The sequence below is a fragment of the Aethalodelphis obliquidens genome, unplaced genomic scaffold, assembly GCF_003676395.1.
Source record: "Aethalodelphis obliquidens isolate GAN/ISIS:26980383/991018 unplaced genomic scaffold, ASM367639v1 scaffold4, whole genome shotgun sequence".
Lineage (NCBI taxonomy): Eukaryota > Metazoa > Chordata > Mammalia > Artiodactyla > Delphinidae > Aethalodelphis > Aethalodelphis obliquidens.
In genome coordinates this window covers 1,792,561-1,809,408 of record NW_020837948.1, presented here as the reverse complement: position 1 = coordinate 1,809,408, position 16,848 = coordinate 1,792,561, and the positions used below count along the sequence as shown (strand labels likewise).

General features: G+C 49.7%; 1 protein-coding gene across 4 annotated transcripts in view; it reads right to left on the bottom strand.

Annotated features, from left to right (window-relative positions):
• Window positions 1-12,441: 12,441 nt before the first annotated feature.
• SIL1 (SIL1 nucleotide exchange factor) overlaps window positions 12,442-16,848 on the bottom strand; it is a 293,563-nt gene continuing 289,156 nt past the window's right edge. For all 4 annotated transcript variants that reach the window (XM_027096186.1, XM_027096162.1, XM_027096178.1 and 1 more), the window contains one exon: window positions 12,442-12,968. In XM_027096186.1, the coding sequence (XP_026951987.1) occupies window positions 12,612-12,968 (357 nt within the window). In that variant the 3' untranslated portion in view covers window positions 12,442-12,611. The remainder of the gene's footprint in view (window positions 12,969-16,848) is intronic.

Genomic DNA, 16,848 nt, shown 5'->3' with positions numbered 1-16,848 from the left:
ACTTCTTAGAGACTGAGCCCCACCCCTCGTCTGGACAGCCACCTCCCTCAGCCCCCAGCATCCTTTATCCATTCTCCACCTGGTGGCAAAGGAAGCTTCCAAAAGCTTCTCAAGAGTCGAGCCTCTGCATACAATCCTCTGGGGCCCCCCATGCCTGCCTCAAGAAAGCCTGGCACTATGACCCTGCCCTCTACACCCACACTGCCCCCTGGAAGCGATTCCTGGGACATACCCGTGCTCTCCCTGTGAGCCCATCACTTGCATGTCCCAGTCATCACCTTTGCCATCCCAACCTTAATACCATTATTTACCTAAAAAGACTGACTTTTGTTGAACTTCGCCTCCCCTTAAGCAATATCTATGAAATCATGTTTGATGTGCTACATTTTTTCTAATACACGTTAAAATAATTTTAGTAAATGCTCATTCATGCATCACCTAAAATCATCCCTTGTATCAATACCACAATGGGAAACAGTGGCCCACAACCATTCCTGCTCATCAGGCCTTGGCTCGGCCCTCTTGGCCATGGCACGTGGTATCACGGCGCCAGCCCTCACAGGACTGTCCTGCATTCCTTGGGCAAACGGCATTGGTCTTGGTCACTCCATTGCCCAGCAGAGGGCCTGGCACGTGCTTGACAGATAGCTGTTGAACCATTCGAGTGATTCATTGCTTTAAACCAATCTATCAGAAGATACTAGAAGGCAGAGAGCAGGTCACTGAGGAGGCACCAGAGGCCTTGCCCAGAAATCCTGAGACCCTCCTCTGCCCTCCTCAGAGACCATGATCGGAAGCGGCGTGGCCTGGGCTGAGCTCAGGGGAGACTCACCTCACCATGTCCTTGGGGGGATTTGCTCCTGCCCCTTGGCTACCGCCAAGAGAACTGTCTCCCCTCAGCATCCTGAGGCTTCTTGCTTCTTAGCCAGGGCAGCGGTGACCCTCAGTATCATCTCCCTCCATGACACCTCCTCCGGTGAGGCCTGGCCAGCTCCCTGCTGGACAGCGCCTCGTCAGCTTGGCATTCTGGGCCTGGCTGCCCCACACACCTGTTCTGGCCACGACCTGTGCACAGGGTGGGCAGAGCCCAGCTGCCCTCCCCCCTGCCCTGCAGCGCCTCCCACAGCGCCTAGGCAGACACTTCAAAGGCCCCACCTCCCCTCTGCAGCCTTAATCCTCACAGCTTCCGCTCTCCAGCCAGGCCAGGGTCACCACCCCATTGCAGGAAGAAAGGAGGAGCGGCCACATGCTGGGGATGCCCAGGGCCCCCGTCAGGCCTTTACCCACATCTCCCCCCCCCCCGCCCCGTTGCTTGTTTACAGCCTGTGAGGTGTTGCTGCTATTCTTGCCCCTCAAACTTCACAGTTGTGGGAACTGACTCGGGCACAGAGCCCAAGTTACACAGCTCACAAGCCGCCCAGCCCCTCCTCCCAGCCGCAAGATCCAGTCCCTCTAAAGCCCAGGTTCTGACCATCCCTCTGGAGCCCTAGACAGCAGCAAAGGGGCTGGTGCCCCCAGTCTTCCTCCCAGGAGGCTGACTCAAAGAGGCTGGCAGCACCCTCACGCTCCCACCACACCTGCCCCATCCCTGCACGGGTCCTCAGGACTCTGCCTGTCAGGATGCAGGAATTCTCCAGGCTCCTGGGTAAGGCTCCCCCCTGACTAGTCACTGGATCCTGGCCCACTCAAGGATTTTACCCCTCAATTCTCCCCTCCATTTCCTGCCTCGCCAAGTTTTCCTTCCGCCCGGATCATTCTCATCAGCACACACAAAAAGTTCTGATAGCTCCCAGAGTTTAAAAAAAAAAAGACAAAAAGCTTTTCTGAGTCCATGTCTCCCCTCCCCTTACACAGAGCTCCTCAGGTGAGAGTTCAGACCCCATCTCCACAGCCGGCCACCATTCTCCCTACACCGTCCAGCCCTTCTCTCAGCAGCACGTTCAGCCGGCAGCCACTCCCTCCTTCCCTGTCACACTTTCGCTAGATTTCCACCTCCACACCCTTCACTTACCCTGCTCCTGATATCCTTTACCAGCTCTTTCTCTTGATCTCTAATGTTGAGCTGGTCCAGGCCTCTGACCTTGGTCCTCTTCTCTTCCTTGTTTCCAGTGATTCCTAAGCAGTGGTTTGCTGGATAATGTGCAACAACCAGCTTTTCAGGGTGGGGTTGGGAGAGACTGCATATATAACCATACATTTCGTTATACATTTTACTCCTATAAAGGAATTACAGCACACAATTCCCAAATAACAAAATATGCAATATTCTTTACTCTAAATTCCACTGAGGCTTTGATTTTTGCTGAACTCTTGCATCCACAGCCAACCTATGGTTGCAGCCAACAGTCTAGCTCTGACATGAATATTGGTTGATATTTTTGTTTACCTTAAGGAGTAAGGAAGTAAAACAACAGAAATATATGTGTGACAATTTTACTTGTTTGTCAGTGAGTGACCTCTTTGCTGAATCAGTACTAGTTGTCAAATACTGTAAGACAATTTCCTCAATTTTTTGTGCTATGTATAGATGACACACTTTAAGTTTAATTGGCATTAACGTTTTCGTCATCACTTTCTTAAGTCTAGACAATCAACAAAACAATAAATTAAGCCTTGGTCTGTAGCATTTCCCAACTTCTACGGTGTAAATACTCCCACCACATCAGATTTCCAGCCACCCACGCGGTGTCCTGACGGTGGAACTGGGAAGAGAAGCACAGAAGCGCAGGAAGAAAAGCGTTTCCACCACTAGATGCAATAGACGGAAGTAATCTCAGGAGCAGAGATAACAGTCAAACGTTAGGAAAGGATACGTTCTGAATATTTATTACCTTAAAATTTTTTAGCTATAAATTTACACGGATTAAGATTCACTCTTTTTGGTTCACAATTCTGAGTTTTGACACATGCGTAGAGTTGTGTAACCACCACCACAACCAAGACACAAAACAGTTCCAATGCCCTCCCCAAGATTCCCCTGTGCTACCCCAATGTCGTGGAAATGTCCCCTAAGTCCTGACAAAACGCTTTCCCTATAGTTCTGTCTTTTCCAGACTGTCACATAAATAAAGCAAAAGGTTTGCAGCCTTTTGAGTCTGGCTTCTTTCAATCAGCAGCATGCATCTGAGACGCATGTGTTTGCTGTGGGCATCAGCAGTCCATTCCTTCCCACTGTGGAGCAGAAGCAGTGCATGGATTACCACATTGGTCCCTCCATCCCCAGATGAGGACCATTTTAATTGTTTCTATTTTGTTTTGTTACAAATAAAGTTGATATAAATATTCATGTACAAGTTTTTGTATAAACAAAGATTTTTTTTTATCTTGGGTAAATACCTAGGAGTGAGACTGGGATTCTGTATGATAAGAACATGCTGAACTTTATAAGAAACTACCAAACTGTTTTCCATAGTGGCCAGCGTTCTTGCTTTGTTCCCAATCTTAGAAAAAAAGAAGTCAGTCTTTGACTATTGAGTTTGAGGTCTGCTGTAGGTTTCTATGTGGTTTCCCTTCATCAGGTTAAGGAAGTTCCCTTCTGTTCCTAATTTGCTGAGAGTTTTTATTAGGAATGGATATTGAATTTTGTCAAATATTCTTTCTGCATCTATTGGGATGATCATGTGGCTTTTTCTTCTTTAGAAACACATCATCTGTGTTCCCACCATAACATATGAGCATTCCAGTTGCTCTGCATCCTCACCAGCATGTGGTATTGTCAGGCTGTGTTCAGGGTTTTTTTTTTTTAAGCCGCTTTAATAGGTGTCTATCCATGTCTCATTGTGGTTTTAATGTGCATTTCCCTAACAACTAATGACACTGAGCATCTTTTCATTTGCTTATCTGTCATTTGTATATCTACTTTGGTGAAATGTCTTTTCAAATCTTTATTTTTTTAAATTGAGTTGACTATTTTCTTGTTTTGAGGATTCTTTATATATTCTGGATATAAACCTTTGTCAGATATATAATTTGCAAGTATTTTCTCCCTGTTTTTGGCTTGTCTTTTTATTTTCTTAATTCCACAGATCAAGTTTCTAATTCCGATGTTGTTCAATTTATCAATTTTTAACTTTATGAATTGTGCTTCTGGTGTTGTAGCTAAGAACTCTGCCTAACACAAGGTCACAAAGATTTATTTCCTGTTTTCTTCTAAAAGTTTTATAATTTTTCATTTAGGTCTATGTTTGGTTTTGAGTTAAATTTTGTATAAGATGACAGGTATAGGTCAAGGTTCATTTCCTAAAACATGGCTGTCCAGTTGTTGCTACATCATTTATTGAAGACGAATCTTTCTCCACTGAAGTGTCTCTGCACTCTGTCAACTCAATTAACTATATTTGTGTGGGTCTATTTCTGAACTCTGTTATGATTTATTGATTTATGTGTCTATTCTTTGACCAATGCCACACTGTATTGATTACTATAGCTTTGTAGTAAGTCTTAAGACCAGCTAGTATGAGTTCTCCAAATGTATTCCTCTTTTATTAAAAAAAGTTTTGATTTTTAATTTTTATTTTTGGCTGCATTGGGTCTTCATTGCTGTGCACAGGCTTTCTCTAGTTGTGGCGAGTGGGGGCTATTCTTTGTTGCAGTGTGTGAGCTTCTCCTTGCGGTGGCTTCTCTTGTTGTGGAGCACGGGCTCTAGGCATGCGGGCTTCAGTAGTTGTGGCGCGTGGGCTCAGTAGTTGTGGCGTGCAGGCTCTAGAGCGCAGGCTCAGTAGTTGTGGCACACGAGCTTAGCTGCTCCGCGGCATGTGGGATCTTCCTGGACCAGGGCTTGAACCTGTGTCCCCTGCCTTGGCAGGCGTATTCTTATCTACTGCGCCAACAGGGAAGTCCTGCATTCCTCTTTTTCAAGGTTGTTTTAGTGATTCCAATTCCTTTGCATTTCTGTATATTCAAATCAGACTCTTGATATCTAAGAAATTCCTACTTGGGAATGCAATGAATCTATAGGTCAATTTAGGGGGCGGACTTAACAATATTAAGTCTTCCAACACATGAACACAGTGTGTCTCTCTATTTAGATTTTTTAACTTTTTTTCATCAGTGTTTTGTAGTTTTCAGCATAAAAACCCTGCATATTACTTTGCTAGATTTATACATATTTCATTTGTTTCACTGCTATTGTAAATGTTCGTTTTTTAAATTCAATTCCCAGTTGTATATAGAAATACAGTTGATTTTTGTATGTTGACCTCAGGAGCATGTTAAACGTATTGCTATTTCTAGGAGATTTTTTTGTACATTCCATGGGATTTTTTTTACACTGACAATTGTGTCGTCTATGAATAGAGACAGTTTTATTTCTTCTTTTTCATTCAGTATGCCTTTTATTTCATTTTCTTGCCTTACCGCACTGCCCAGGATTTCCTGTACGATATTGAAAAGGAGAGGTGAGAGCCGGCATTCTTGCTTTGTTCCCAATCTTAGAAAAAAAGAAGTCAGTCTTTGACTATTAAGTTTGAGGTTTGCTGTAGGTTTTTATGTGGTTTCCCTTCATCAGGTTAAGGAAGTTCCCTTAGTTCCTGATTTGCTGAGAGTTTTTATTAAGAATGGATACTGAATTTTGTCAAATGTTCTTTCTGCATCTATTGGGGTGATCATGTGGCTTTTTCTTCTTTAGTCTATTTATGTGGTGATTTGAGTTGAACTAGTCTTGTATTCCCAGGATAAACAGCCACTTGGTGATGATGTATCTTTTTATATACTGCTACATTCAATTTGCTAATATTCTGTCGAGGAGCTCGCACTGAAGATTTTACTAGGGACTGCGGAAAAATCTGAAGTACTTACCACAGCCTCCAAGATCTCCCCTCCCCAAGACCCCCAACCTCATCACTTATGAGGGATGCTGATCTGTAATTCTTTTTTTTTTTTTTTGTCTTTGCAATTTATTTAACACAAATTCACTGTGGGAATTATAATAATATCACTAGCCAAGAGAATACAGGATGTCTCTTAATAAACCAATAAAGAAATTAAACATACTCAAAACAAATGATAGATTAATTACCCTATTGTACCAGGCAAGGTGAGATAAAAGGAATAAAGTCCAACTACACCTTAGTTAAGATGTACCTTTCCTATGAGTTTTAGCTTCTCCGGAGAGAAGGCTTTGCCAACCAAGATCTGACTTCCATCTGCCAGCATAAAAGTCCATCGCCGCTAGAGCACGTTGCTAGGGAACAGTGGTGCAGGTGCCCACGGGCAGGCTGATCTCCTCTGGCTGCTGTTCCAACCACCACCTAAGAAAGGTGTCGCCTTTACCAAGGCAAGAGGTATTAGCAAAGGGTAGCTTTTACCCAGACTGACAGTTGCTTCTCCTCATGTTCTTACCAATAAGCCCCCAGAAAGCCCCCTCAGCGGCTGGGCTAATAAGTGCTTTTCTTTTTTTTTTCTCTTTTACTTTTTATTTTATATTGGAGTATAGTTGATTAACAATGTTGTTAGTGTCAGGTGTACAGCAAAGTGATTCAGTTATACATATACATGTATCTATTCTTTTTCAAATTCTTTTACCATTTAAGTTGTTACATAATATTGAGCAGAGTTTCCTGTGCTAATACAGTAGGTCCTTGTTGGTTATCCATTTTAAATATAGCAGCATGTACAAGTCAATCCCAAACTCCCTAACTATCCCTCCCCGCCCAACCCTTCCCCCCCACCACCCCCAGTAACCATAAGTTCATTCTCTAAGTCTGTTAGTTTTTTGGGTTTTGTAAATAAGTTCATTTGTATCATTTTTTTTTTAGATTCTGCATATAAGCGATATACAATATTCCTCTTTGTCTGTCTGACTTACGTCACTCAGTATGACAATCTCTAGGTCCATCGGTCCATCCATGTTGCTGCAAATAGCATTATTTTGTTCTTTTTTTAATGGCTGAGTAATATTCCATTGTATATATGTACCACATCTTCTTTATCCATTCCTCTGTCAATGGACATTTAGGTGGCTTCCATGTCTTGGCTACTGTAAACAGTGCTGCAATGAACACTGGGGTGCATGTATCCTTTCGGACCATGTTTTTCTCCAGATATACACCCAGGAGTGGGATTGCTGGATCATATGGTAGTTCTATTTTTAGTTTTTTAAGGAACCTCCATACTGTTCTCCACAGTGGTTGTATCAATTTACATTCCCACCAACAGTGTAGGAGGGTTCCCTTTCACCACACCCTCTCCAGCATTTATCATTTGTGGATTTTTAAAATATATACATTTATTTGGCTGTGCCGGGTCTTAGTTGTGGCACACGGGATCTTCATTGCAGCATGTGGGCTCTTAGTTGCAGCATGTAGTTCCCCTACCGGGGATTGAACCCGGGCCCCCTGCATTGGGAGTGTGAAGTCTTAACCACTGGACCATCAGCGAAGTCCCTGTTTGTGGGTTTTTTGATGACAGACATTCAGACAGGTGTGAGGTGATATCTCATTGTAGTTTTGATTTACATTTCTCTAATAATTACCAATGCTGAACATCTTTTCATGTGCCTCTTGGCCATCTGTATGTCTTCTTTGGAGAAATGTCTATTTAGGTCCTCTGCCCATTTTTTGATTGGATTCTTTTTCAAAGAACCATCTTTTCATTTCACTGATTTTCTTTAGTTTTTCTGTCTTCAACTTTATTGGTTTCTGCTTTTATCTTTATTATTTTCTTTTCTTCTGCTTTCTTTGGGTTTAATTTGCTCTTTTACTAGTTTTTAAAAATTACCTTTGTTCTTTTAATATTTAATTTTAAGTATATACAATTTGATTTTTTTAAAGATTTTTTTTGATGTGGACCATTTTTAAAGTCTTTATTGAATTTGTCACAGTATTGCCTCTGTTTTATGTTTTGGTTTTTCGGCCGCGAGGCATGTGGGAGTTTAGCTCCCCAACCAGGGATCGAACCCGCACCCCCTGCACTGGAAGGCAAAGTCTCAACCACTGGACTGCCAGGGAAGTCCCTAATTTGATTTTTTTTTTGCGGTACGCAGGCCTCTCACCGCTGTGGCCTCTCCCACTGCAGAGCACAGGCTCCGGACGCGCAGGCTCAGCGGCCACGGCTCACGGGCCCAGCCGCTCCGCGGCACGCAGGATCCTCCCGGACCGGGGCACAAACCCACGCCCCCTGCATCGGCAGGCGTACTCTCAACCACTGCGCCACCAGGGAAGCCCCCCAATTTGATTTTTAACAATGGCTGTGTTCCACAACCAGCTCACAATGTTTCTCATATCCACACGCCTCACACACTGCTATGAGCTAGCTCCATCACACACTGCTTCTGAGTTTCTCTCTTCACAGGTGGCCTCTTCCCTCAGCTCCAGACTCTCTCCAGCTGCCTATTCAGCATCCCCACTGGAATGTCCAATCAATATCTCAATACAAACATGTCAAAACAACACCCACCACAAGGCCCCAATCTTTTTTCCCCTACTCTTCTATCCTCCCACTTTGTAAACAGCATCTCCACACACCAGTTTGCTCAAGTCCCCAGGTAGGGCTTCATCCTTGACTCTTCTTTCCTCACACACCACATGTAGTCAGTCAGCAAGTCCTCTCAGCTTGACCTTTAAAACACATCTGGAGTCTGACCACTTCACACCACCTTCTCTATCGTCACCCTGGTTCACACCGTATCAGCTCTCACCTAGATTCTACATCACACCCCGCATGGGCCTCCTGCTTCGTTCCTGCCCATGTCATCTATTCTCACCACAGCAACATGAGTGATCCTGCTAAAATGTCAGTCACGTCGGGTCTCTCCTCTGCTCACAACTTTCCAATGGCTCCCATCGCAAAGAAGCTCAAGTCCTTACCAGAGCAGCCAGGATCTGCCCTCCCCATGTTGCTTACTATTCTCCCTTCCACTGACTCTTGCTTTTCTTCCAACACCCAGCCATGTTCCTGCCTCTGATATTCCCTTGGTCTACAAAGCACTTCCCCAGATCCCCACAGGGCTCACTGCCCCGCTTCCTTCTGTTCACACAGCACCTCCTCAGAGAGGCCTTCCCTGACACTCTTTAACCCCATTTCAGGTTTTATTTTTCTTCATAGCTTTCAGCACTCACTGTCGGACATCATATTACATACTTATTAGTCAGGGTCTACCCCACACACACCTCTACTGTTCCACTTACCACTTCATGCCCTAGAACAGCACCTGGGTCCTAGTAGTCCTAAATCAGATTTGTTTGTGAATGAAGGACTGAATAAATGAATTGAGCAGCAGCCAGGAGAATGCTTAAAACTCACCCCTTGCTCCCTGCTGTATCGGGACGAGGGTGCACTCCCTGGCAAGGCTGGTAGGCTGCTGGAGAATGTGGTCCCCTTGACTTCTGTGGCTCCACCGTGGCCACCTGGCCCTTCACCCCTGGCACTTCCTCCACCTATGGTGAACTTCTGGGTTCCTCAAATGGACCACTCTCTCTCAACCTCAGGCCTTCTTCTATCTTCAGGCTGGAAACCCTTTCCCCACTCCACTTGGCTTGCTCTTCAAATGTCCTTCAGGCTACAGCTTGGCTACCACTGGCTCTGGGAGGCCTTCCTTGACCTCTTCAACTAGGTGAGGGGTCTCCTCAGCTCCAACTGACCAAGGCTTCCCCTACCACAGTATATGTCACGCTCAACTGCTTCCCCAGCAGACTGTGAGCTCCCTGGTGGCAGGGCCTGTGATTTACTAATCTCAGGCCAGGGGGTGCCCAACACAGAGTAAGTGCTCAACAAATACAATTTGAATGAAAGAATGAATGAACAAGTGGATTAATAAAGACCAAGCCTGCTGAGGGATGGGGAGAGGACCTAGGCCCCCCACCCTACTCCCCCCACCCCTGTCAGCCTCCTGCACAGAGGGCCTGGTTCAGCCCAGCTGAGGAGCAGGGAACCAGCAATCATCCAGGGACTACAGGGTGTCAGCCAGTCAGAGCTCTCAGTCCAGTCCTTTCCAGAAGGCCAAGAGCCTTGGGGCCCCACCACGTGACAGGGGTGGGAGAAGAAATAAACGGCTTCCAGGCCCTGGCAGGAAGCTGAATCACCCCAAGTCTGGTCACTATGCCCGCCCGCCATTACCACTTTCTGCCTAACTTCAAGCCCAGGTCACACTCCCTGGGCACTGTTCCCAGGATGGCACCCAAAGGGAAGGCAGAAAAGGGCTCCTCCTAGACCTGCAGACAACCATCACTGATGAACTGGGTGGCAGAACCAGAATCCACACCCATGCAGCCTGAGCCTGAGCCCTGGGTCACACTGCTGCCTGTGTCCCTGGAAGGTCTGCTTCAGGGTCCAGGACCAAGAAGTCAGAGGCCCATGATGAACCCAGATGAGGCCACTGAGAAGACAGACTGCAGACCAAGCTTCACCCGCCCTGATGCCTTGTCTGTGTGTATGTGAAGTGGAGAAGAAGGGAGAAACGGTCCCATCACCCGTCTGTGGCAGCCTGGCACTGGTCTGGCTCCCCTCTCTCACCTCCCATATGCTCTTTTCTCGGCCCCAGGGTCCCCTCTCCCCAAGAGTTCATGGCCCCAAATCTCCTTTCTGCTTTACAGGTATGCTATTTTATGCAGCATACCTGAGGGCAGAAGAGATACCGGGGTCCTCAATTAGGCCTCTACTAGTGTCACTCCTTCCGTGGGAACCCCTTCCCATATCCCAGATCAGACCCTGGTGGTTACAGAAGCTTCAATGGCTCTGGGGATCCTCAGTCCTAGCCTGATACTACCACAGGGGCCTCACAAGCCCTCCTTCCACAGCTCCCCACATTTCTGTCAGCCCTCATCCCAATAGTGCACCTGCTCCTACAGCCTCAGTGCTCACCTCTGCCAGGACCGAGACTCAGACCAGACTTATTCCCAAGTCCAAGCTCCCCACTCTCCACGTGCCAGGGCAGCCCCATTCCCCTATGTCTCACCTTCCCCCTCTCTCAAATCCACCTGAGAGTCTCCTGACACCCTCTTTAAAGAGACTCTTGACCTTGGCCTTAGCCAGGTCCCAACACTTCCTTTCTGTACCCTGCCCTGCTCTGCCATCTCTCCTGGCCCTCCCACCACGGCCTGTCAAATTAAAATGATACTCTTCTGAGCCAAACATTTAAGTTTTCCACAGCATGGTCAGCCCAGCAAACTCCAGCTCTGCCACTCACAACCTGTGTGATCTCAGGCAGATCATTTAGCCTCTCTGGCCATGATTTCCTCATATGTAAAATGTACTTCGAAGGCTACTGAGAGGTTTTAAAGGCAGTGAGTCAGTAGGTATCCAACACTTGATAGACTTTGGGTCTGATCCCCACAACGGCTGAGCCCTGAGGCATCCTACCCTGGCTCAACAGACTCCTGCTTTCCTCCCACCCTCCTGGGAGAGCTCTCTGCAGCCAGCAGCACTCCCAGGCTTCCTGTGTGTTGTGGCATGAGGTGGGCAGGGGAGGGTCTGAGGCCGAGCAAAGAGACTGCAGGGAAGGAAGCCACCAACTTGCCCCAGGTTTCTCTGGCCCTCAGTTTCTCCTCAGCTCAGTGAAGCTGAGATTTCTACATGCAAGGCCAGGATGGGGAGACTTCTACATGGAGGCTGGGAGGGGCTGCCTGAGCAGCAGGAGTGAGCCTCTGGTGCATTGGGAAAGGCAGAAAAACAAACGCACCAGAATCCAAATCAGGAAAGCCCAGCGCAGGGGTTGCCATGGCAACCTGAGGCAGGCTCCCGGCTTCTCTGGGGTGGGAGCAGCGACTTGTCAGGCTCGGCTGCCCCTGCCTCCAAGGCCGCCTCCTCCAGCTCAGTGCAGATCACCACGGACACAGAAGAGGGGCAAGGGCACAGAGAAGCACCTCTGCCCTGTAAGGTGGGCCTGGCAGGCCTGGGCTCCCACTACCAGCTTTATCGAGATTACTCCTCTCCCAGAGTTAGGCCTACACCCAAAGGCCTCCAGAGGGCACGGAGCCACCGCAGTCCCACCACCCAGGCCCCAGCACCAAAAGCTCCAGCCTCGCCCATCAGCTGCCTGGGCTGACACGGCATCCCTGCGTGTGGAGATGCCCTCAGGCTTCTGCCAGTGCCAGTGGCCTTGAAACTAATATGTAGGCACAGGATGAAGGGGGCAGTGAGATGATTACCCAGACCTCCCGACATAGCTGGGTGAGGAGGTGGCAAGCACGAGTGCCAGGCACTGGTGTAGTGCTTTATGTATGTTTTCTCTCATTTAATAGCATTCCCCTTTGACAGATGAGGAAACAGCCTCAGGGAAGTTAAATGACTTCCCAAAGTCACAGAGCCACTCACTGGCTGGTAAAGAGCTGGGTCCCAACTGGGGTTTTCCAACTCCTGGGCCCAGACCCTTCCCACGGGGCCTGTTACTGGATGCCCTGGACTGACCACCCAGCACGTCACCAGGGGACCTCAGGGCGCTATCACCCAAAGACCACCAAAACACTGTGCCCAGTCTGCACAGACACACAGTAAACAGACAGACAATGGCCTTCATGCTTCCATTTAATGGCCAGGCCAGCACTGCCCAGATGATGCCCAGGCCCCAGTGGGGAAGTCCTCCCTCCTAGCTGGTATCCCCTGAAGAGCCCACCCCAGCCGGTGCCCCTCAGCCTCACTAGCAGCATCCCGGTCTAGTCCCAGTGGCAGGGGCAGCCTCATCTTAGCTCCTTCAGCAAGCTGTTGATAGAGCCCAGGAGTTCCCAGAAGTAGCCCTCATCCTCGCCATCCTGGAGCTCCAGGGCAGCCAGTGCCTGGTACTCAGCCTGGAGGATGACCAGCGTCCTGTTGAGCTGCGGGTCCTGACGGTAGCGGTCCCGACAGGTGGCCAGGAGGGCACCCAGTGTTTGTAGCACCTTTTCGCGGGCATCGTGCTCTGGCAGTGCCAGGAGGTGGGCAGTGATCTCGCACCAGCCCTGTTCCTGAAGGCCTGGCAGGAGGTGCACCTGGCGGTACTGCTGCAGCTTCTCTGGGGAAGTCTCCCGCATCAGCTCGGCCTCCTCCTCAGCAAACATCTGCCATCCACACGGCCAGGGGCCAGGGTGTGGGAAGGGGAGAGAACACACAGAGAGCAGTCAGCCCTGCCTTTTAGACTCGAAGGCACATGGCTGACCCATGAGTCTGCACCCTCTTCCTCCTTCCCCTTGGGCCTCAAAGGCCCTTCATGGGAGAAGGCCAACTGGACTCATAGCTTCACACATGCTCTCCAGCCCATCCATATGTCCACCCATCTGTCCATCCATCCACTCATCAAAAACAACTGTGTAATGTGCCAGGTGCTGGAGAAACCAAGATGGAGACATGGTCCCTGCCCTCAAGGAGCTCAGGATCTATCAGGAGATTAAAAATTAACTGAGTAAGTCCTAAATATCATGATACATTTCATCCAGCAGGGTGGTGTGGAGGCAGACAGTCTGGATTCAAATTCCTGCTCCACCACTGACAGCTGAATGACGGAATGACCTTGGGCTAGCACTTTGCCTCCCTAAGACCCAATGCCATCATCTCTTATGTGGAGGAGAGGACGTAACCCCTTCAGGACTGTTGGGAGAACTCAGTGGGACAGTGACCATGCAGCCAGTGCCCAGCACAGAGAGCACACCCACAATGTGAGCTTCGCCATCAACAAACGTTAGCTGTACCAGCAGCAGCATCACATCACCATCACCACAACTACAGATCCACTCCCTCACAGGAGTTAGGGCACGGGCGACAGAGGAGGCTGGCAAGTCCCTGAGCCTTGAGGGGCTTGTGGGAGTTGACCAAGGGGATAAGGGTGTAGGGTCCACAGACACAGGAGGGTTGCAACAATAGGCCTGGGCCCACCTCATGTTTGAAGACCAGCAGGCTGTTATGGTCGATGGGGCACGAGGGCCAGGCTGGGGCCCAGAATGCTCGGAGCCCTGGGAGTCCCTGGCCATTATGCTGAGGGCCTGGGGAGTTGAGGAAAGTTTGGGCAGGAAGTCACATGCATGGCCTGTGTCTGGTAAGTGCAGAAACCCAGCCCCATCAGAATATGGTGGGAACCGATCCTGCCAGGCTGCCAGAGGAAACACCTGAAACCCGACAAGTTACCAACTTATTTCACAATGCAGAGTACTAATCACTATACGATCACGGCAAGCCACCAGGAGTCTACCAACTTATTTCAAATGTCAGAGGAAGGCTATGCAGAGATGGAGGGTCGGCAATGGGTAGAGATGTCCCATACTGGTTGTACTAAATGTACTTGCAAGAAGAAAGAAGAAATCACTGCCCTAACTCCAGGGGAGGATGAGGCATGCAGATGACAGGGAAGGCAAGAGGGAAGCCCAGAAAAAGATCAGGGGCCACAGTGGAGAACCTGGTGGCTGTGGCGCTTGTTGGAGCTGGCAGAGGAAGCAGGGGAGGAGGGGGGTCAGCATCCTGGGACAGAAAAGGCTGAGAGGGATGGAGTAGTCCTTTCCTAACCTACTCCCAAGTCCTGCCAGCTCCACCTCCAAACACATCCCAGTTCTCCCAGCTCTCTGCCCCATGGGCGCTGCTCCTCACTGCACTTTTGCAGTCTCCTGCCTCCTGCTCCCAGCCTGCATCCTCCAGTCCTCTGACAGCAGACAATGACACAGCCCCAAACCCTTCACAACTTGGCATTTCTGATGATAAAGACTGACTCCCTTCACTGGGACTTGGAGGCTCTTCAGAATCTGGCCCTGCCTGCACTTGGGCTCCTCCCCACACATGCCCTCACTCTGGCACCCGTCACACCAACTCTCCCCCAGGATCTATGTACGTGCAGCTCCCACTTCCAGGCACCCTCTCACCCAACACTGACTCCACAGTCAACTTGACTCACCCCTCATTTCTCACTCAGCACCTCCTTTGACTCCCCAGAAGAGGTTAGGGCCCTGATCATAAGCCTCCAGGGCCTACATGCTCTAGGAGATTCTCTGATAAATGTCTGCCTGAAAGCACCAGGAGGGCAGGGATCATGGGGCTGGCACAGCACCGGCAGGGCAGATACCCAGTCACCACCTGTGGAAGGAACCAGCGGGCAGGTCACCCCTGCGGCCCTTCAGCTCCAAGAAGGCACGAGAGGACGTGGGCTCATGACCACAGGAGGGCATCCCAGCTCTGCAGGAGCCCAGATGTCAGGGCATAGGAGGGCCCACCAAGAGCCAAGGGACAGAAGAAGAAATGCCTGGGGTCTGGCAGACCACAGAAGGGGTAAGCCGGTGAGCCAAGGACCCGAACAATCTGAGAGGTGGTCCCATACTCTCATGGGAATTCTGCCTTCAGCTGCTACCTCCCGACACCAAAGATGCCCTCAAGGTGCATGGCACCCCCCGGTTGGCAACCTGTCACACCTCTACCTTCAGGCAGCTCTGGACCCATCCCCAGATGGGTTTGGCTAGTTTGATTAGCTCTTTATTCTCTCTGAGAAACCATAAGAACAAGAAGCCCTGACTGCCTCAAGTGTAAAGTATGGCTGCCATCTGTTCTAACACTCTCTGGCTGAAACTCCTCCACGGTCCTCCACCTGCAGGAGCATGGCTGTCTCCATACTGTTTGCAGAGAGACGCCACTCCCTCCCTGATCTTCACAGCACCCCAAAGCCTCAAAGGTCGGCTCCGGGGCCAGCTGACTCAGGGGCCTGCCTCTCACCAGGGCAGCCTTGGTGAGACTGCCAGTGGTAGCTCTCCAGGGATGAAGCAAAGTCACGGTGCCCGCTACGCCAGGGCTGGGGGCAGCAAAGAGACACCCAAGTCACAAGGGCAAAGTGATAGGTTTCTCCCGGGAAATGCCAAGCCTGTGTACATGTCCTTCCCCTGGCTTGCTGGCCCACTCCCAGGATGTCAGCTGTGCCCTGGCCTTATTAATTGGACGTGAGGACCACATGGCTGCCTGCTGTTCTGAGAAACAGGGTTTCTGCAGCTTAGAGGGGTGGAGGAAGAGAAAGGGGGAGAGGGGGAGAGAGAGAGGGAGAGGCTGAAAGACAAGACAGGACAAGAGAGACAGAGTGAGTGAGTGCACACACACAAAAGCCAACAGGTGGAGAGAAAAGCAGCAACAGACAACCCTGATCCTTGGCCTGAGGCCTGGCGGGAGGGGTGCGCAGGGGAGGGCCAGGGAGGAAGGGCTGGGCCCCTCTTCCTCCAACATTCAGAAGTGGTTTCCAGCGGCTGCCCAGCCCTGCTCCACTAATCCGCAGTTGGCTGTAGGGAGAGTGTGGCCCCAGAGAGGCAGCTGAGAAAACCCTGCCAATGCTCTGCAGCAGCTGAATTAAGAATCAGCCCTGGCTGGTTTTACCCTCTCCTTAATTAAGACACTTCTCAGGCTCAAAAACACCAAAGTGGGCTGGGGACCAAGTCTCCTCCCAGATGGCAAGCCCGTGGGTCCCTGGGTCCTTCAGTGGCAGCCAGTCTGAGCCCCTGCCCAGAGCCAAAGCTCCCAGAGGAGGCACCTCCAGGTTTCTAGAATCTTAAGATTCAGCATCATTCCAGCCCCTGGCTCCTCAGTCTCCTGGCTGCTGTGACGGCTCCCAGACACAGCTGCTCCTGGTCACCCGCACCCTAGGTTTCAGCCAAATGACCTTTTATTCCATGAAGGGCTGATCCTGGCTGTTTCTGGCTTCTGGTCACACTAACCCTTCATCATGCTAACCCCTGACCACTGCCAGTGCCCCCTCCTCCCCTCCCACTCCTCACCAGCCCTCAGGTTTTAGCTCAGCAGTCACTTCCCACAGGACATCTGCCCTGACATCTCAGAAATCCTGGGCTCCACAGCATTCCTGTCAGCCCAGCTCAGGGCTGGCATGTTTGCTCAGGACACTCAGCTATGAGGATGTAGGGAATGGATGGAAGATATGGGGAGTGGGGAGGGTCAAATGGCCAGAAACAAACACAAAGCAAAGTGCAC